At 40.4% G+C, this 21,923-nt stretch overlaps 2 protein-coding genes across 2 annotated transcripts; both read right to left on the bottom strand.

Annotated features, from left to right (window-relative positions):
- Positions 1-172: 172 nt before the first annotated feature.
- Positions 173-2,085, bottom strand: gpr20 (G protein-coupled receptor 20). Its single transcript, XM_068760368.1, has 6 exons — positions 1,894-2,085; positions 1,529-1,795; positions 1,164-1,408; positions 893-977; positions 506-631; positions 173-346 (listed from the first exon to the last, which is right to left on the bottom strand). The coding sequence occupies exons 1-6, from the start codon at positions 2,083-2,085 to the stop codon at positions 173-175; spliced, it is 1,089 nt and encodes a 362-aa protein (XP_068616469.1).
- A 5,130-nt stretch (positions 2,086-7,215) lies between these two features.
- Positions 7,216-20,129, bottom strand: dgat1b (diacylglycerol O-acyltransferase 1b). Its single transcript, XM_068755610.1, has 17 exons — positions 19,909-20,129; positions 18,234-18,321; positions 17,625-17,665; positions 16,998-17,083; positions 13,977-14,029; positions 13,643-13,748; positions 12,121-12,249; positions 11,733-11,801; positions 11,510-11,613; positions 11,254-11,292; positions 11,085-11,126; positions 10,959-11,003; positions 10,401-10,513; positions 9,928-9,993; positions 9,365-9,452; positions 8,830-8,892; positions 7,216-8,310 (listed from the first exon to the last, which is right to left on the bottom strand). The coding sequence occupies exons 1-17, from the start codon at positions 20,127-20,129 to the stop codon at positions 8,161-8,163; spliced, it is 1,503 nt and encodes a 500-aa protein (XP_068611711.1). The 3' UTR covers positions 7,216-8,160.
- Between the last annotated feature and the right edge of the window lie 1,794 nt (positions 20,130-21,923).

The raw sequence follows: 21,923 nt of genomic DNA, 5'->3' as shown, positions 1-21,923 counted from the left end.
GTAGCATCTTTTGGAACGATGAACATTTCCAGTTGCAGACTAAAGCTGTCTCTTCTCAATGCTGTTTCTTGGTAAAAGTTTGTCCTGATTGTCCTGTATGTTGAAAAATCCTTTCCTTGGATGACTTGTATGTGTTGGTTTAAAGTTGTCTTCACCTTCTGGGTTAGAGTATTTAGACTGTGTGGTTCCTCTCCTGATTGGCTGTCCCAGAGGTGGCAATTTTGGCCATCATGATCTCATTGTTGGGGGGGATCCCTCCTGAGGCTTTGGAGCTGTGCTGCATGCTGATGATGTCACCACTAGCCTGCTCGGGTTGTGCACGACGGAAAATACTTCTCATGGTGGCCTGCGGGGTGGGGGAAAGCAGCAGATAATTTGGCGAATAGATGAGTAAATAATTGACTAAATAATGATGATGGATTAACAAATTATGGATGCAGGGAAAGATGGATGATGGACGGATATGTGGGAGACAGGAGATATTTTGAACCCATCCATGTATTACCTGGAAATTGCTTGTAATAAAGCAATAAACAATAGGATCCATACAGCTATTCAAGCTGCTGAGAGTGACCGTTAGGTGGTACACTAATACAGGATGTGGCATATCCGGAAAGAAATACGCCACCACCTGTAACACAATAATGGACAACACATTCTGTTACAAATATTAATAATAATAGTAATAGTAATAATAAAGTAGCTTCATGCAGTATATAACCAGGTATCATTTGTTATTCTATAGTAATTCTTAATCTAACATATAACATATAAGGCCTTAAAACAAAGACATGTATACTTGTTACAGATTACAGTTGAATGTTGCCATAGAATGTAGTTCCGTCTGTTTTTAAGGGCTGCAAAAATGCCAATAATATGTTAAAACACTCACCTGTGTGATGTGGAAGGGTGTGAAGCAGACAGTGAAGATGACCAGCACTGTGCTCAGCAGCTGGACAGCCCTCATCCGCCTTTCCCTGTTGAAACACGTACAGTTAAAATCGCCACTGTGACTTTCACTGCTGCACATCTCAGTACCAAAAGAGTGGATAGCGTAAACATGTTTAAATTCCACATTTTTTTAAATAGCTAATGCAGCTTAAAAACTGACCAGGACTAGACATGTCATGAATGATGCCTTCTACTGTGATCATTGGTGTTACCTGCTCTGCTGCATCAGACGGCGATTAGCCAGGGCCCACACAATCCGCATTGTGAAGACCCCAATGATGACAAGGGGTAGAAAGAATTCAGTAATGGCGAGGAAGAGGAGATTTGACAGGCAGCAGTCTGGGTACTGGAAAGTAGTGGAAAGGAAGGAGTAGGTGAAGACAAAGGCAAATAGCCAGATGGAGACACACACACATTTGGCTACACCAGAGTTCCTCCACCGGCAGGAAGCGTCAGCCTACAAGAATGAAAGAAAATGTTCAGTTTTAGATCCCTTCTGGTTTTCAAATTAAACAGTTTATGTTTCAGCATTGACACTGAGACTAATGCAGTTTTTGAAACTATGGACTAAACCCACCTGCACAATGGCAAGGTAACGGTCGACACATATGCAGGTCAGAAACAAGATGCTGCAGTACATGTTGACAAAATAGCTGAAGGTGTGCAGGTAATAGCAGGCGAGGCAAGATCCTGCGGTGTAGTAAAGCAGGATGCGAGTGGGCAAAGACAGATTCACCAGCAGGTCTGTCACCGCTAAGTTGATGGTGTAGATGACTGTGGTTGTCTTCTTCTTGGTATGGCAGCAAAACACATACAGTGCACCTATGTTGAGCACCATGCCCACCTGTGGATGGAGGACGGGGAAGAGTTATAGGACTTTATCGAGGTGGGGGATTTAAGAATAATATAAAGTAAGTAAGAATATCTTCCAAAAGATCCTACCAGGAATATGAAGGAGTTTATGACCATCAGTGCAATCCAGAAGCTGTAAAAGTCATTGTAGAGGCCCTTGTCTAAATGAGACAGTCTTTGCAAATATCCTTCCTTCCCAGTTGTGTTCCTGGCTATTACTGATAAATTGGGACACGAAGTATTGATAAAAAGCCAGGATTCAGTGCTGTTGAAGTTCATCATTATGGTGATGATGAGGATGGTGGTCTGGCGTTTGTGCCGAAGCTGTCAGACAAAATAAATTAAAGTTGTTACATGTTGTCAAATTAAATAACCAAAACACTTCTCAGTTTTTCATGTGTTTCACCATTACTATTTGTATGACACTGGTTGGGAAAATAAGGATTCAGGAACCTTAGTGTCAGTGGAAGGTGGAAATTTGTTTAAAAATGACTGACGGTGATTATTAAATTGTTTAAATTCTCTAAGATGTTCTCTGTGATGCAACGACTGTAAAATAATACTGAGAGGAGATCAGAGGGCCCAGAGGGCCCAGAGGCCCCAGAGGCCCATCACAAATAATGCTGTCCAAATAAATTCCAGAAGCGTGGGAGCCCCGTTTGAGTGGCAGTGAGTGTGTGTGTGGAAGAAAATGTATAAACGAGAGACATGATAGCATTGCAGAATAGAGCTCTCACGCTGCCCTGCATCAATTTATAGCTTTAAAAAAAGCCTCTCATAGCTAATGGGACATTTTCATTGCAACTCTAATTTTAAATTTGACTTGTAATAGAAGTCCATAGGGGCCTTTCCAAGTACTCTGTCGCATGGGACATGGTAGTGGAATATTTTCCTGCGTCATATTTGTTGATTTCATTTATGGAAAATTGACAGAAAAATATTTTGAGTGCTTATTTATAGTCTATTTAAAACAAAGTTATAAATGTTGGGCAACAGTAATCATGTCCATTTCAGTGATGTTGGTATTATATTTGCATTGCTACTTATTAGTGCGCATGCGCAGGAATTTCCCTTTGGGATTATTTAAGTATTCTGAATTCTGAATATTTGTTCCAGCATATTGTTTTTTTTGTCTCATTTAAAGGAAACATAACTTGAAGTTAATAATTTGCTTTGACTCTATTTAAAGATAATATAGGCCCTCTGACACAGCCTGTCCACAGTTTACTCACCTTTGGAGACAAAGGACAGATTCAACAAGCCAACACTTATCTCTGATGAAGATGTAGTGTCCTCATTGGTCCGTTCTCATCTCAAGGCTCAATTGACCAATGTCCAATCAGGTGATACCTACACTCACCTGTGCACCCTTGAATCATCTGAATCCCGACACCAGTCGCTTTGCTCTTTGTAACAGTTCAGTATTGCATTTTTCTTCTTCGTAGCTCAGTTGTGACCCCTTTCAGATTTCCGTGCCTGTTGACTGAAGTGATCAATCCACTTCTTCAGATTTGTGAGTCAAGCAGCATCTTTGTCATCTCTATCACTCTCAGTTTGTCTGCTATTACTCATCGTATTTTCTGCTCTGTCCATTATTGTACATCCCAGTCCTTTATTGTGTCTTTTCTTCACTGCTTCAGTGACTCTCCCTCCCTACTGACTCCCCCCCCCCCTCCTCTCTCTCTCTGTCTCTTTTGGCAATGTCTCGGGCTAAAATACTTCCCTCCCTCTCATCCTAAATCTTCTCCATTTGGGCTCCAGACAGGAAGTCTTCATATGTGTTTATATTCTATTCGGACACGCACACGCATGTCAATGTACAGTATGCACACACCCCAATGCTCCAGCACACATGCACAAATGCATGTAAACGAAAGTATTCATGCAGATAAAAATCACAACTCGTGTATTAGATGTATTCTGGCTGTGACAGCTGGCTATTTCTCACGGGAATACGTTCCCCAATCAGCCTTTCCCTGCTCATACCTTCTTCTCCCTAAAGTCACCAAAGCAGGATGACCTTTGTGCATTTGGGAGAATGTTACTTTGAAAAATATGTTGTTTTCCATCTGTCTTTCCCATCACTCTGTCTATTCCAAACCATTAAATGTTGTCATGTATAAGGGTCAAGCTGAAAATACTATGACTGTAAAACACAAATGATAGATGTCCACAAACTGTGTATGTGTCATTTGTGTTTTACGATAATAATCCTTTTAGTCTGACCTTTCCGTTATACAGGGGAGCAATGTTACGTTCGATTCGCTGGCGACGTGGCCGGGATGTGCCCCGCGGCCCCCGCCCCTCGTCACCCGTGACCCGCAAGGTGGATAAAGCAGCTGTAGGCTAGACGATCGCAATCGTCTAGTCTACAAGAAAATGGATGGATTCCTTTAGCAAATAATCTTTTTCAAAATATATGTATTTAAATATGCGCTTCTCATTTTTTGACAACTTAATTCCTTTTAAAAAATTGTCTGTTATGTTTTTCATCTTTACGTAGGACAAGTTTTATGATAACTCCAAAGATGTAAAGTTTAGTCTGAAAGTCTGAAAACAGTCTTTATATCCATAAATTAAATTAATTTATTCAATTATTTCAGCTTGATCCCCATTGACCAGTCACTTGTTAAACTAATGCTCTATAAAAACTCATAAAGATTGATAGAAAGTGGCATCACTCTCACCCATATGTGGCGTGTGTGTGCACGGCTGCTTCCTGCAGGCGAATGACAGTAACTGGAAGGCTGCCCAGTGTTTAGGACCCAAGTCCCAGTGGAATCTATAGGATTGCTGGGGTGAGCCAGTGTGACATTGTTACCGTCCTCCACAGATTCAGCAGCGCTTCCAGGCAGGAGAGCTGCAGCATCATTTAGGATGACATCTCGAGGGTTTGTCACTCCATGAGGAGGATTACTGCCATAATCCATATGTATGACGGCACACTGGTTGTTTTTAATCCAATTGTGTCCCCTGAGAAATTTACGTTGCCTATGTTTATACAATTTTTTGCGTCATGTTTATTTATTTTTTGTCATTGACCAAAGTGAGATGGGGTTTTTAAATTTGTACACCTCAGACTACCAACTGTATTGATAAACTCTGGGATTATTATTTCTGCCTAAAAAAAAGTGCAACACAGAGCTGTGCGCCGTTATCTCAAATGTTTCTAACAACGGTCAAACCCAGAGCAATCCATTATTTCATTCAAGGTACTGGAGCATTTGATTTGTTCACCTGTCACTGTAACTTCTGGGGGAGAGTGACAGAGGGAGGGAGGGAGCAAGCCACTGTGAAGAAACCATTTTGGATTCAACCTGGAGTTTACTGAGCCATTCATATTAGTCAAGTGAAAAAGAAAATGTTATTTTTGAAAGTGGCTCAATATTTTTCATAATGTCCAGTGAGTACACGAGGGCAGTATCAGAATTGAGACACCAATATGCCGTATACTACATTTGAGTATACAATACTAAAGTGAGCCTGCATAATGTGACAGCAATCTGGGCTCCAACTCCTGGAACTGGAGTTATAGTTAGTAACCACTTAGACGTACTAGTGAATGCAAAACACATTACATGGCATTACTGTAAGAAAATGTAAATAATGTAATTTTAATATTGATGATTGCAATTATATTATTCTAAGGAACTTGAGTTATGCATACTTACAAGTAAAGTCCCCACTAACGGCTGCATGTGACACAGATATTACTTAGAACGTAAAGGATCTGAAAGCTAATATCTGGCATTGATGGAATATATATCAGAGGTTTGCATTGATGCTTCCCTTAAACCTATTTTTCGTTGTATTTTGGAGTCTGTATCTTGTAAGGATTGTGCGTCTTAGGGTTATGTTTTCACGCTCAAGGAGTGACATTATGAGGCCCAAACTATTTTAGGTGTTTTGACATAATGGCTAAACCGACCTTGCTCAAATGCGCACGCCTCGCCTGAGGTGTGCTCTCTGTGATTGCTACCTATTTTAAGTGGTTCCAGCCCATATTTCCTGTTTATCATCTAAATATATTAATCTCATACACACCCACCTGAGGAAAAGTTGCATTGAAATATTCGTCTCAGTCTGTCTCTTTATGAAATGTCCCTGGACCTATGCTCCATCCATCTTGCAGAATGAGACAGGTTTGTGTGTCCTGGTTTCCTGTCTAGAGGATCATCATCACTCACAGCCTGTCAGCGTTCCTAGGAAAGATCCGGAATAACGGATGTCAGGAGAAGAGCCATGGATCAACCTGTTACTGAAGATGAGCACAAAGAGAGGGTGCGGGATGGGGAAAGAAAGGGGCTTCAAAGAATAAAAGAATCAGACGAACAAAGGGCCAGTGTGTGTGGGTCATTGTTAGACACGTTTGTGTATGTTGGTTAATAGAAAAAGACACGCAAATATAAAACTTCAGAATAGAACTGGAAATCCTCGTTTATGTCAGGAATCATCTGAATATTGAAGATAAATGAGGGATGAAGAGATTTCTGCTCTTTTCAAACCCCCACCTCCATCCTCTCATGTTTTATTTGTCAGGATTTAGGGTGGATGAATGGATTACGGCTGTCCTGCAGCAGAGCTCACTTTTTGGAACTAATGATGGGCTTCTTCATGATGAATACAGTTATGAGGGCTGATGTGACAAATCAATTATTGTATAAATAATTACTGTACCTCTTTTGTTGTTTAACCGACACATTTTTAGCATTTGCATTCAAGGACCTCTGAAGAAACTTTATGTGATTTATGCTACGATGCTGACGGTGTCCTGTCTTGTGACATAGCAAGTCACCTCAACCATGTCAACGTTTTCCCAAACCTTGACCATTAACATTGATATAATTACACAAGTGTAGAGAGTTCTTTTGTAGAATGCATAAATCTGAATCCTGGAAAAACAAAAAGGGGAGCAAAAAGGTATTGAATTTGGAATCTCTCTAATAGATCATGCATCCTGCAAAGCCGCCTGTCGCGTCTAATCCCCGCTGACGACTGTTTAACTGAACGTCACACTTGCAGAGCACGCACACGCATGCCTACAGACAGTTGTGATTTGCCTCAGACTTTATGTTTAATTCACTGTCAACCTGACAAAATGCAGGTTCAGAATCCTTTCCTCACATTTGTGGATGACAAATCTACAAAGGCGGCGCCCCCACCCACACACACACACACACACACACACACACACACACACACACCTAGTGGCATGGGTTCATGCCCCTGGCTGACAAACCAACTGCATTAATGTTTATTTCGGTTTTCGACAGTAATGCTGGTAGGTTCCTTATTTATTATGGTTATCACGGACATCTGATCATGTTAAGAGACACCATATATATAAAAGACACTTTAGGTGAAAATAATGTATAAAAAGACAAATAAATTAAAAAAGCCAGGATTATTGTATATTGCTTTTAATTGCCAAAGCAAAACCTCATAAAACCATATGTCACATTCTATAGAGTTCATATACCTCCACCACGGCCAAACAAACCTACTCGAGTCTGTTTCGCTTACCATGAACCGAGTAGTTTTACATAAAATGCTGAATGATACATGGAAAAAAATGATCAGGATCCATACAAATGCCCTTTCCTCGACCAAGTTTTGTTTAACTCTGCTGAAAATAAAGAATCAGGCAGACTGATCTGAACAATGGGCACAGGTCCTTGGTTGAGGCAGAAACAAAAATCCGACATTACTGGCTTCAGCAGAATCAAACCCAAACCCAACATGCTTCACATCTGTTTATAGTTCTTGACTCATGCAGCATGCCCCCACAAAGTTAAGTGGACATTTCTGTCCTACCTTTTGGACATTTCCTTGACTGGCATTTTCACTTTGATCCATAAAGTAAAAATGAGCCACATCATTGTGGCGTCTGTGCACACAACTGAACAGGGGGGCAAAACCTCAATGGTAATACAAAGGGAAGGGCTTTTATTTTGTTTTTTTGCATTACTGTATGCAGGCTTGTCCTTCAGCAAATGTTTCTGCACAAACTGGCCTTTAAAACAACACTTGAGGAAAAGTCTCCTGAGGGAGATACTTCACAGCCGAATCACTTGATTATGAAACAGTCATTCTTAAACTCAAACAGTATTTCAAGAATCACATTTGTTCTTCACTTTTCACTTCAAATATTAAAATACTTTCTCCAGCTTCAAGACGTTTGCCCTCAAAATATAGGAGGACCAAAAGGTCTGATGTAAACATTCCTTGATCAGTTAAGCTGGACGAGAGACATCGTCTCCACTGGACTCTGGTTTGTTTGTGTGAAGGGCGGCAGACGGAGGGAAGCGTAATGCGAGACAGATGAATGATGTGTATGACATGTGTGTTCTAAATTAATTAGGCAGCCTCCTCCCTGTAGTGTAGGACATAATAGTCATGGACATACATCAGGATGGCAAACGGCTGACCAATGATGAGAGTGATCCAAACTGCAGCATTGCCATAGTTTCCACGCAGGAAGTAACCGACAAACCAGGCTAATGGAAGCTGAGAGAAAACAACAACAGGATATTACAAAAACAAAGAGGATGATGGGGTTTTTTAATGATTAATTACAGTCTCACACTTTCTCTGTGCATTGGTTTATTTCTCGCGCCTGAGTTTTACTACTCACCACAAAGTAACAAAGTCAGCAAAAACAAAGAGATGCTAACTTTTGTCCTGCAACATGCCCCATAATACATCACAAATGTCCTGCCATGCTAACAATGTTATATATTAAGTTAATGATATTGGAGTCAAGGCAAAAAACCGAGAGCACCTTTTACTACTTCCCACAGGAGTCCACAGAACTACATACACACCTTGATATCGATTATAGCCAGGCTAGATAAATATACTACCTACCCCATTACTGTACTCTTATTTGTAACCGAGCTTTGTGATACAAATGCATTTAGTTTTAAATTAAAATAAATTACTTAAGTGTCTGTGCACCAGCAGCAGCAGTTCTGCTTCTCACATCCATAGCTGTACATTTCTCATCAGTGACATGCCGGGTCTTACCTGCGCCATCATCCCCATGAAGGCCCACAGTCTGAACATCCTGAGCGGCACACTCACCAAGTACTGACATAGACAAACAAAACGACATCAAATCAATGTTCTAAATAAAACATCATCAGGCTAAGATTTAAGGATCCTTAAAAGATGCTTCAGATCCGAGTAGACATTTCAGACATTACTGGTAAAGGTTTCTAAGCCCAGTAGAGCTGGACAAGCAGGAATAATGGTCTGACAACAGAGCAGCCTGTGACATTATGTTCATTAGGTCGTGTGAAACTGAGAAATACGTCCTCTTTGGTTGGGTGATTGTAGAATTTAAAAGGCAGCATAAAGGTTCATTTTATTAGGTCTGCAACAGAATGGCTTTGCCTTTTATGAGATTCTGCAGATACATTCTAGAATCCACAGCAGGTCCTTCAAAACAGTTTTTAACACAAATACTGAGTTTAGCCAACTTCTGGCACACGTTACTCTGTCTTGGAAAATTTCTACCGTGTCAAAATAAACAGAGACAGAATTCTTGATCTCCGCTCACCTCGTGGAAGAAGGCTGACAAGAAAAAGACAGCTGACTGGCTGAGTTTTTTACTAAAGCCTCTCCTGAGCAGCGGCTTGTAGAAATGACTGTGAGAAAGGACAAAGGACAAAGGAGCAGGTTTTTAATGGGTGGATGGACTCATACTGTACATCAGAAAGTCAAACACACTGTGGCTGTGGAGATGGCTTGAGGGCAATCATTTGTCTTTATTTGTTTTGTCAGTCAGTGTCTGTTTCCCCAATGTGTAATACTTGATGTGGAAATATCTCAACTCTGTTAGGTGCTGCAAGTCTCCCACAGTGACAGGAATTAAATAGACCTTAACCAGCATTTAATTTACTTTGTCTTATTTATTATAATCTCACAGCAGTTGTTCTCGCTGCTACGTTAGTGTATGCGGGACTGGCTGCAGGCTCTGTATTTATTACTAACACTTATTCTCTCACATCCAGATGAATCACTATTACAAATAGAGTGGACAGCCTTGTTAAGACTTGTACCTTGCTTGCGTCCATACATTTCATTGCTCTGTCTCAGTATGTTAGTTTGTGAATAGCTCACCGTAGACACCACTTGTGTACTGGGATGTTCCAATTCTGCCAAAAATATGTTACTGTCTCGGAGTTCCTGAAGGAAGACAGAAGAATAGCAGACATGAGCATTACAGTACCGGTACTCTAAATAATAAATCTGATTGATCAATCTTTGCGAGCATGGGGAAGTCTATTTTCTTTTAGTCATACAGGAAAGCGGAAAATAAGTGTGGGATTATAGTAGACTAAGATGAAATGGAATGCAAAAAGTAAAGCCTGCACAGGTACAATACGACAACGATGCATCTCCAAAACACAGTTGTGGGGCTTTACAAAACATTAATGCTTGAAGATTGCAGGATGACTTCTGCACTCAGCGCTGAACTGCTACCATGTACATTTCTTACATTCACGTTTTAGTACATATCACCAATGTAAATTTTCCTTCAGTACAATCAGGCTGTACCTCATCAAAAATAATAAGCAGTCACAGACGCTTACCACCAGTCCTTGTAGAACTGTCTGTCTCCAAAGCGCAGAAGCTCAGCAGTGAAGTTCATGGAAGAGTGGAAGAACCAGTAGAAGAACATCAGCCACAGCAGGTGATTAGGAACCTGGAGACGAGTTAGAGTAATGCAGAAGTTGATCAAAATAAATGAGACACTTCACAATAAATTAAAGAAACTGACTAAAGGTAAAAGGCTGATGTGAAAATCATAGTTACTTCCGAGCTGTGATGGACATAGTCATGGTGAGATACAGCTTATTCTCTATGGAATTATATCTGACATGGTGTGAATAATCCCCGTGATTCTAAAAATGAATTTATTACCAGAAACTCTGAGGGTGGAATAGATTTATCTTGATGTAGATATGAAATGGACTTATTATTAAATTGAAAACAAAACAGATAGACTTCCTCTTTAAACTTGAGATATTATCAACTCTCTTTGAAAGGATGCCTTCTGTGACGGTCACCAATACACAGCCAGCGCGAGGACAAACATAACAACAATACATTAGAGGTTTAATTTCGAGTTAAAATGTGTTTCTACTCACAGCTAATCGCAGAAGCCTCTCGGCCATCCTGGACAGATCCATGTCCTACAGAGCAGAGGGCCTACAGATCAACAAACATCACACCATGTTGCTTTGTGAGCAGAAGCTTCATTCTGTCCGCCTCACCTCCAGTGGTTTCATGGAACTCTGAATGATAGGAACCATCCACTGATGGAAAGAAAGTCAAAACTAAATAATTGAAATATTTTAATGTTTTACAAATTAAACAAATCAAATACAAAGGAGAAACCAGGGCTGTGCCACACACTGATGGTGGATTAAATAATAAGCATACCTGTTGAGTGAGAGCAACTAACAGCTGGGTGAAGAACAGCTGTAGGCACAGAGACACATCAGTCATGGGACATTCTCTCTGAATGAAATCTCAATCAGCCAATCATGGTTTAAATAGATAGATTTAAATAGGTCAGGTTTTTAATTTATTGTTTACAGTTGTCAGACAAAAGAAGTGGACTAAATTACGTCCCTCTGAGTTGCGGGGAAAGTAAGTATAAAATAAAATAAAACAGAGCTATGAGATATTTCCTCACCATCTCACAGAGCCTCCTCAGTAGGAAACTTATTCGGATCTTAGCTGAGCGAGGGAAGTTGAGCTCGTAGCACAGAGTTGGAGCAAAGACAAAGTAGTAAATATCTACGGAATGGCAGAGGAGATCAAAGTGATTCCAAATACGGGACACAATGAATTATATGCGAAGGAGGCAGCGGTAGAGTTAGGTTTTATACAAACACCAGAAAGATGCATGTGTGTACCCCTGATGGTGAGGTTCCCCGGGTAAGAGACCTTCTGGTCACCTCCTTCCAAGTGCTGTTCTGAGGGACCTGTGGAATGAATGGAATTTACTAGCATTCATAACACAGCATGTATGTAAGTACAAGGGAGGCATTATACTATTCAATGATTTATTAGACATTGATAGCATGCTCGTGAGGGCATGCAACAATTTGTTTTAATTCAAGGGCTGTTTATCACAGATCTGCAGCATCATGTGTTGGCCATTAGATGTCACTGTAACAGCATGAGCACTGGACAACAAAACATTAAAACACACAGAAACTGAAATTACATTTAACAGAGAATGTATTCTTCCTTTTAGTATTAAAAGCAAAATATGCATGTGAATGATTGTTGGTGACTCACAAGACAGAGACCTGATCAGCTTCCTGGCTTTGGCGGTGCTCAACTCTCTGCACCACAAGTTGACGTCCTTATAAGAGTATAGCTTTAGGGACAGGATGGTGTAACTGCCAAGAGCAAACACGCCACCAACTGTGAGTCAGAGAAAAAAAGACAAAGAGAGAGAGAGAGAGAGAATATAGTGAATTCCGAATACAGTACTTGATTAATCCCAAAGGGACATTCCTGCCCATTGTTTACACTAAATTGTCCATAGGTGTGTGTGAGTGTGTGTGCGAATGATTGTCTGGTTTGTCAACACTTCACAAAGTGCATTCAAGACGATATGTAATTTCTTGTGATTAGATTCTTGAACTATGTGCAATGGCTGGTTGTGTAAATGGTATTCAGTAAATGCAGTAGCTTGTTTCACACTCTGGACAAGCACACACACACCCCTCCACCCACACACACACCTGCCTGTCGCTGCCCCTCCTGTGTGGACAGCAGAGTACAGAGGAGAACAAACAGACAGATGGACTGACTCCTTCACCTCCCAGTGAGAGAACAGATGAGAGGAGGGCGTATAAATCAAAGGGGGAAATGAGTGAAGGATTAAATCAATGATTTTCTAGAACCAGATGAACACTGGAATGTGCACTAGATTAAATGAGACCTAATGTATCTGACTCATGATCAAGAAACTAAATCTTCCCCAATGAAAACTTGAAAAATGAAAAACTGAGATTAATACAGACGCGTAATCTAAATACCTTCATTTAATGCTGAACATTCCTGTGGAATATTTATGAGTGAATTGACCATGTCTGTGGAATATTCCACATGCAGATGTTAAGAATTAACTATCCCATGTGCTTGATTTTTACCGGTCACAGCAAGCTATCTACTGTAAAGTTTCTATACTTGGTAAATAAACAACAATAATCATCTCTTGAACGTGACTATCTAGTTTCAGTCATTTACTCACCAAATAAATAACAATTTGGTGGATTTGAACATCAGTATACACTATAGAACCATTTTACATTAAGGACCTTTTTTTTTTTTTTTAAACTGGATTTTTGCTCCAGGGAATCTCAGTGCACTGATGTATCTTGTTCTGTCAAGCATTGCTCATTCATCAACGCTGAATAGTATGTGCATGGTTTCTGTCAAACAGCCTGACAAGCGAGAGGAAGGTGACCCTTAGACGACCTTGTTCTGCAAACCACGCCTACTTTGACTCCCCTATTCTCCCCTCCTGGAACCAAACCAGTTATGATCAACCGGCCCATTACCTCTAAGCGACTGATTATGATGCTTTATAACATCCTTTATGACGTCCTTGGGGTGCATTTATGAATGGCCTTTTCATCTTAATTACAGTGAAATTACACGTGGCTTCATTGTACACAACCAACGGCTGCATACAGTGACAGATGACGCTGTTTGACTCAACTAGTCATCCCTGCCATGTACAGTCGGTTGTAACAACATAGCATGAACGGTATTTTCACAGTGAGACAGTGAATGCATCTCCTTTTACCTGGGGTCATGGAGGGGACGAGTAGGACCACTGCAGCTGGAAATGTCAGCACGATTGCAATGTTGATGCAATGGACCAGGAAACCCTTAGCCTCGCTGAATGACCCCTGGGCAACAGCGAAACAGACAAACAAGTCAGAAATCTTCAAAGACAACCATATTTCAAATCATGAAATTAGCTAAACTAATTTTCATTTAACATTTGCAAAACCAACTAGGGAGGGCCAGTAAGTCAGTCGGTTTAAGCGAACACTTTTAGAAGAATAATCCCTCCTGGGAGTTGTGAAATCCTCCGTGTTCTGATGTTTGGGTGCCAGCAGGGCTTCTCCTCTCACCTTTGACAGCTGCCTCTCCGTATAGAGTGCCACAAGTATGAACACATTGGATGCTGTCAAAACACAAGAACAATTTCAGATCAGTTCCACTAACACAGGCTCTATTACTTTTTTCATTCTGCAGGTCTCTGCAAGACGAAAGTATAAATACATATCTACGAAAACATGTCTACATGTTCATCCATCTTTACTTGTCGAAAGGCAAACATGTCAGACAGTCATTCTCTGATTATTGGAATTAAGGGGAAAAACACCAAAAGGCCACACTGCTGGTATGAAATGTGACAGAGGACAGCAGGAAAGTAAAGAGACAAAACATTATCTGTTTACCGGGGAAACTGATTATAATGTGATCAAGTCGTAACTTCCTGCTGAATGCTGAAGATGTTGTTTCTCCAAACTGCTTAAAAAAAACTTCACAGTTCTTTCCTCAAGACAACATTGGGAATATCCGGAAGCTTTTACATCAAGCATATAAACAAAGGAACAGGACTTCATGGACTTCTATTTGTTTAATAAGTAATTTAAATTAAATAATAAGCCTTTTCAGCAAGATCTCGTTCACACACCCACAGTTGTGTGTGAACGAGATCAGACACAACTGTGGATAAGATGACATATCTGACATGCTGGACTCAAGCCCATTTCTGAGTCCAGACATTTAGACGAGAATTTATGAAGAGCGGTGCTTTCAATTGTGCAGTGTCGGTTTCAACCGCAGAGTAGCTGACTGAACAAAAGGAAACTGGTGGAATGGAGATGGCTCTTGAGCTTTGCTCGACCGGTTTTAAATACGATGGTAATTATGACTGCAGCAACTGTTCCCTTTTAAGATCCTTATCAGTGCATTCACATCTCTGTCCATCTCATCTAGCGTGAGGAATCGTAACTGTCAAACATTTGATCACTAGGTATTAACACCTCATCAACAATGCAACCACCACTTAGCACTGCTATTACGGTACACATCAGTTTGCTAAACGTTTCAATCCTATATTTATCTCTTTTTTTTTTTTACACGTTAACATTTTAATTACAGTACGAGCTGACAAGACGCTTCAAAGAGGGAACTTACAACCAACTCTTTTACTATTTATATCAACCAGATATGTGATCTTTATTTCCGCGTGTGATAATTTGCAGGTTTTAGATCAAGTTTAGATAAAGATTTCTGCTCAATACAGATTATTTATATCATAGGAATTTAAGCACTTGTCACATTATGTAAAATATACTTTACAAAATAAACAATACATACAGCCAACTGTCATTTCCTCTCAGCAAGAAATTCTAAGAAGCACTAAGAAGTTCAAAGATTATGTAAATACATTCATTAACCACTATGAGCTACAAAATATAATCCAATTAAATATCATTTGCTTTATAAATCGGCCCAACTCCGATTGATGTTTGCACATTGCAGGGTGAAATGAGATCAGATGAGAAGAAAAATATGCAATTTAGGCAGAAATATTAATTTTATTACCAGCAATGACCCCAGAGGAACAGAAAAGGTAAGTGTAATTTTCTCATCTGTGCCATTTATGCACAAGTACTGACTCCACCAATAATTAAAGGTCCTGACACACTAACAGAACCTAACGCTAGTTATATTCTGTGCTGTTCTACACATCAAAAGGTCTCAATCATCGTATCCTGTGAAAGTAACCGGCCGACATCTTTCAGTGTCCATGATGGTGTGACTCAGATAAAATAAATTATACTGGTGGACGGCTGGTACATGAAAAAGTACGCATGCATTTTACAACGTGATCTGTGCATCATTATTGAGTACCGGTATATGTATACTATAGGGTGCCTAATTTGGTGCATCTGTAAATATTAGGAGAAAACTACATCCTTGATTTCAGGCCAGTTATTCTCTTCGGGTCAGTCAGCGGCACAGCCGCTTATAGCCGTCTCAAATGTGTGATGCGCGAACATGCCGATTGAAACACAGATGAGTGTTTGTGTCTGACAACATGGGCAGAAGGCAGGAAAATGCAAATGTGTCAGTTGGAAACTAGCAGTGTCACAGTGCTCTACGCTTAACATAATAATAGAACACCATTCACACGAAAATCAACAGGACAGCTTTTGGGAGATATTTCAGAAGCAACAGCAATGCAGTAAGAATACCTTACACTACCCAAAACTCATTGTATTTGTCATTCATGGGCGAGATGCCCAAGTAAACTTTCAAGGCTGGTTTTGCAAACATCTGCAAACTTTTCAATTACTCTTCGTTGGGATAATTATTTGCAAGAAAATATGTAGTTGCTGCAGTGATTCTAGAAATACTGAATGCCCACTGGGAATGAAGCGCTATATAGTACATATGACGTAAGAGACCCAGTCTCATCTGTCTCTTTAGCATCACCAGTGGAGTCATTTACCTTAACTCACCCAGCTCTTCCTCCCACCCACTCCTCTGGACTTGTGTGAATGCAGCACTTTTCATCATCTTCCCTCCCTCCTTTTTCTCTCTCCTCTCTAACTTTTTCCCCATTTCTGCATTACTTTATCTCCAATTTTATCTAAACACCTTCCAATGCTTCACATTATCTCTCTTCCATCTTGCTCCTGATTTCGCTCACTGTCTTCCTCCTCTCGCAGCACAGCCACCACACCATGCAGTATATAGGGCAGGCGATTGTCCCAGAGACACTGAGCTGCAGCACTGCAGACTCGCACTGCAATATACGATAAAAATAAACATTGAAAAAGGAATGTTTGACTAAAACAGAGGCCTTTGTTTTCAGAAATAAGTTATGTACAGAAAGTTTCTACATGTTTTATGAGATGTTAACATTTGCCATACAATTTAGGGGCATGGTCAGTTTAAAGTTAATCTGTCGTTACGCCATCTGCACTAATGTTCACAAAGTTGAATCCGACTTCAAGAATCATTCAGTGACAAAAATATTTATAGAATTCAATGTTAATCCCAGTTATTGTACTGTTTAAAATGAGCCTGTCAATGATGATATCATTTTTCCTTGAGAGTTGGGGTTTACCTACCAATCACCAGGCATGCTGCAGGCCAGCTGTAGGGATCTTTCAGAAACAAGGAAATCACCTGAATAGGGTCAACCAGAACACCGTACCTGACAAAATAAAAACAAACACGCAATATTAGAGGGAAATTATAAAAAATAGATGTTTGAGTAATTTGAGTTGATTTTGCAGGTAAGCGAGTAAATTGTTTACAATTGACCACATTCTAGGTGTATAAGTTTACAGCATCTGCTATTTACAGTGAATAATTTAACTTTTACAGCAGGAAAAGTACAGGTATGACTGCTAACAAGGGATCAGTATCATTAAGGGGTCTGAGTGCAACACTGCAGTCCTTGTTCTTGTGTTAAATCACATCAGTTCTTTTACCAGTGGGAGGAGATGAAAAGTCTACAATGAAAAAGATATCATGTGAAAGTAGAGAAATAAAAGGACATTCAAGAAATAATGAAAATCACTCTGTTAGCACATCCATATGTATTTGATGACCCTGATACTTCTGTAAGGTTTACTCCAATTAAATTACTGGAGTCTCCATTTCATAATGACGTAGTAGGCACCAGAAGCCTTCGCTACAGGTAATAATTAATGTGGGCTGTGAAAAAGACAAACACTTTGACTTGTACTCACCTTAACAGGTTTTCTAAGAAGAGGCGTGCATTACTCAGCACCTGTAACACAAGGTGAGAGTTACCGACAAATGTTCTTTGCTTTGCAATGAGACAAAGGTTCTGCAAGAATAGAAAATGCAATTCAACCTCTTCTGCTCAAATCTTGACTTCATCTATCTTCCCCACTTCTCCTCAGTCCAGATGCGGCAAAGATAAAAGCTCAACGTAAAGTTATCAGTCATTTTGACGTACCTATACTTGCACATATTTCTTCTATTTTGAGACTCAACAACTTAAGTATGATGTCATTCCTCAAACTAATTTTAAAAAAGGATAAATCTCTTCCGAACTCAATAACCTGAGCTGACTAAAGCTAACACGATGAATTCATTGTTGTGTTGGTAAAAAAGTAACATTTCAAACTCATCTATCCCTGACAACAGATTGAGAATTATATTGATCCAATTAGTGGATTATTTTTTTAAATGTTTGTGAAGAAATGTTTTTGAGATCCACAACATACAGCATAAGATATGCTTTCACGTGTATTTAGGTGACAGTGTACATAGCCCAAGAGCTGGATGTGTAACAACACGTTTCCTTGAGGGTGTGTGAGTGTTTGTCTTACCAGCATAACGACACACCAGTTCAGGATTCCTCTGTAATTATTGAAGCCACTGGCTGAACTCAGCAAGGACTGCTGTGTCTTATGACAGCTAGAGAAATAAAACAGACAAGTGAATGGCTGGAACAACAAAGAATAGCACTTATTTTAAGAGTAGTGTGAGTGTGCTTCATTCATGTTTAATGAAGATGAGTACAAAGTAAATTCACGTTGACCTACTGATAGCTTGTGGAATACAGCTGCTTTAAATTCAAGGAGATAGGAGTTTGATTAACATCCAGTCTAGTAGTTAATCGTACTAAAGTGGGCCGGTCCAAATGAGATGGGGGGGGGGGGGGTTCCACTGTGATAGTGATGAGAGTCCAGTCCACACACTCTATTCTCCAGGCTTACTCATGAGGCCCTATTAACCACACCCTTCATTAAAATTGTTTTATTTGAATCCATGAGGATCATTGCACAGTTGGAAGCTAAATTAGTCAACCCTTTCATTTGAAGTCTCTCTAATGATTTGAATGCTGGTATGACCTGCAGTGTAACCAGACACCAGCTTCTGGGAGTCTTCCTGAGGAATCCTACAATTTTCCTTGTATAAAAGCACCTCCAGTTACGGAAAATTCCTAAATTTACACACTGCAACTGTCTTCTTCAAATCCCACCACACATTTCAATGGGGTTAAGGGTTAGGGTTAGGGTTAGGGTGACTGTGACGGCTCTCTAGAATCCAACTATTTATGTTGAGCTCATTCTCCAATGCTTCAGCTTCTTCACAAACAGCAAGATGTTTTCTTCCAGGATTTCCAAATACTTGATTAAACCAATTTTACTCTCAGCACCCCACGGGTTTCCTGTAACTGTGGAAACAATGCAGGACCCTGGCATCACCGAGACCCTGCCATGCTTCACTGTCGGTAGGTTGTTCCTCCTCCCCCATAGCTGCCACGGATTCATCGGTATGACAGATGGTTTGTTTCATCGCTTCACGGCGCAACATCCCAAAACTTCCGTGTATTAAATGGATTGATCGTACTGAAGCTGGGGTTTTTTTTCCCCCTGCATGCGTGAATGTCTGAATAGGGGCCTAAGGCTCTTATGTAATCTATGGCCTTCACAGAAAAAAAAAAGCTTTGGGTACTCTGTTGTTAAAGCAAATCAATGAGAGCTGACACAGGGTTTTAAAACGTATAATATGCAAGTGTGTGCTCTTAAGAGGGAAGCCATTCAGAGTGAATACATGTTATGTTTACAGTAGTCATTAAAAGGGGTAATTTGTATTAAATTTGATTAAAAAAAATATCTGCTGCACTGAGCAGCCTGAACTGCGCTTGCCTGATTTGGTTATCGACAGCTGATAAACACAATAGTTTTCTAATAAACCCAATGAGGCTTGAATTATTTTATTTCTGACTATATCTGCACACGTACTCATTTATTGGTTTTTTTTTTTTTCATAAACTGTAAAACGAAATATCACCGAAGGCACAAAGCCGGCGGGGTTAATTGAAGGATGACCCGGAAGTAATAGCCGAAGTCTGCTAGCATTCAAACTAGCTAACGTCACTGACCACACCAATTACATTAGCTAGCAAAAGTAAAGTTAAACACGACTTGCGTGTTTTACACCGAAACAAACGTCCCTCGAGCATCGCATCGGTGACGTCCGGTCACGTTAACTCACCTCAGCCTGTCGCTTATGTCATTCCTGCGTTTCCTTTTGTCGCTCTTTGAGTTGGACACGTCCGTCTCCGGCGAGCGGTCGCGTTTTCCCTGCCCATCGTCTCTCGTCGCGTCAGCGGCTGCAGACTTCCCGGTCATCGGCGACAGACTCGCAGCTCTCGTCGATGCGAAAGTCGCCCTTCTCCTGATGAGAAAACTCCCTGCGGCGCCCGCGTCACCCATAACGACCGAGCAAAAGCGGGCGAACTTATTGAAAGTTCACTTCAACGGGTTGCTTGGATTGTTGCAAAACTAGAAGCAGCCCAAGATAGGGAAGTGGACTAAGCATCTGCCCGCCAAGGAATCCGGTCTCCCTGCAAATGACACGGGAGGATTGTCCTCATGACGCCTCAAGAAGGCAACTGTACTTGGACTGACAGCGATCGTTTGACACCAGCCGGCAGATGACTTCTGCGGACCTGTTTTTATTTGAACGCAAGCCTGGGTTCCTCCCAGAGAGGAGTAAACGTTCGAGTCACAAAAAAAAAAAAAAAACACAAATGACGAGTCTTAAACTGCAAATGTGCTGGTGTAGTTTTTGTCATGGGACATAAACAACCAGCATGTAATTAAATTATAAACGTATACATTTCTAGAAGGACATGCAGTAGGGGAATAACTCTGCCGAGACCTCAGAGTCCCAATAATGAAAATGATTCCTCCTTCAAAATTCCTGCAAGATATGAGCAAACAATATAACTGTCCTAAATCAATACCAGGAATCATTGCTTCATCGTTTTGCCTCATGCCCCACTCCACCTATTTTAATTCAACCAATCAAATAGTTAATGTCTATATAAATATAATACTAAAAAAACAAAAACTGTGAGGACGTGAAATAAATAAAAATAACTATCCTCAATCTTCCACTCCAACATGTGAAAACTCATTTCATGATACGCCCACCTAGTGTCACTAGAACTGCCCGATGGTTCATATGTTATCATCAGTAATGGTGCATATAACCCGTTCTCCTAATTTTAAATCAAGTGAAAAAATACATTCGACATTCACCCCTTTATCCATTTCCACTGCAACATTAAGTAGATTATTTCCTTCCACACGCACCTTCCCTCCACTGTTATATACATTCTCTGCACAGCTGTAGAGTAGCCCAGTGCTGGTGTAAGGTCAGAGGACTCCATCCTGCCTCAGGTGATTATTTACTCCATTATGGATGCCAGTTTTTGCTGATTCAAACCTATTTTGTGAGGTGCAGCGGGAGCATGTCGATCCGAAGTCCAGGTAATTTCAGGTGACCGACCACTCCCTCACCTCCAGCATGCCAGTGGCATGATCCCAGTGATGTTGCTGTGGCCATGGCCTCCTTGAATTGGTCATTTCTCTCTGCAATCTGTCTGCCACGTTAAAATGAAAGTAAAAACAGGGAGAAAAATTGAACAGTGAGTTTTTGGTTCCGAATGGTTATTTTGAACCCTTTTCATCCCATCAGGCATTGTGCATCCGACGCATGATGAATGCCAGCTGTTAGAGTTAATACAATAAAATAATTGATGCGTAAACGCACCCCAAGGTCAATTTGGATGTTTTTAACTTTTCTCAGTCGTCAGATGTGTCTTCAAAAAAGTAACACAGTAAAATAAAGTACTCAGATAAAGGTATGCGTGTCCTTCCGTGAGTTTTATGAATATAATGCTGTGTGATGCCCTCTGAATGATCTGTTATGAAACTGTGCTACTACAGAGAATGATGTGAAAATGACTGGTTGGGATGTTAAACATGTACTCTAATAAACAAATATTAAACATTCCATTTAATTGCTGGAATATTTGCATTTAATCTCTCAAACATGAATCTTTGTTAGCTCAGTAAATGATAACATTGACTCCAGCCCCCCGTGGTCCTGAAAAGAAGAGGTGAACGGATGACCATTACAACCTCACTAATTCACTAGTGTGACCAATACGGACCGTTATGCTTTTTACTTAAAAACGGAGAAGATCTCCTTTGACCGTA

This window comes from Brachionichthys hirsutus, chromosome 3 (assembly GCF_040956055.1).
Source record: "Brachionichthys hirsutus isolate HB-005 chromosome 3, CSIRO-AGI_Bhir_v1, whole genome shotgun sequence".
Classification (NCBI taxonomy): Eukaryota; Metazoa; Chordata; class Actinopteri; order Lophiiformes; family Brachionichthyidae; genus Brachionichthys; species Brachionichthys hirsutus.
Note: the sequence above shows the minus strand (reverse complement) of the source record. Positions and strands in the feature narration are given on the sequence as shown.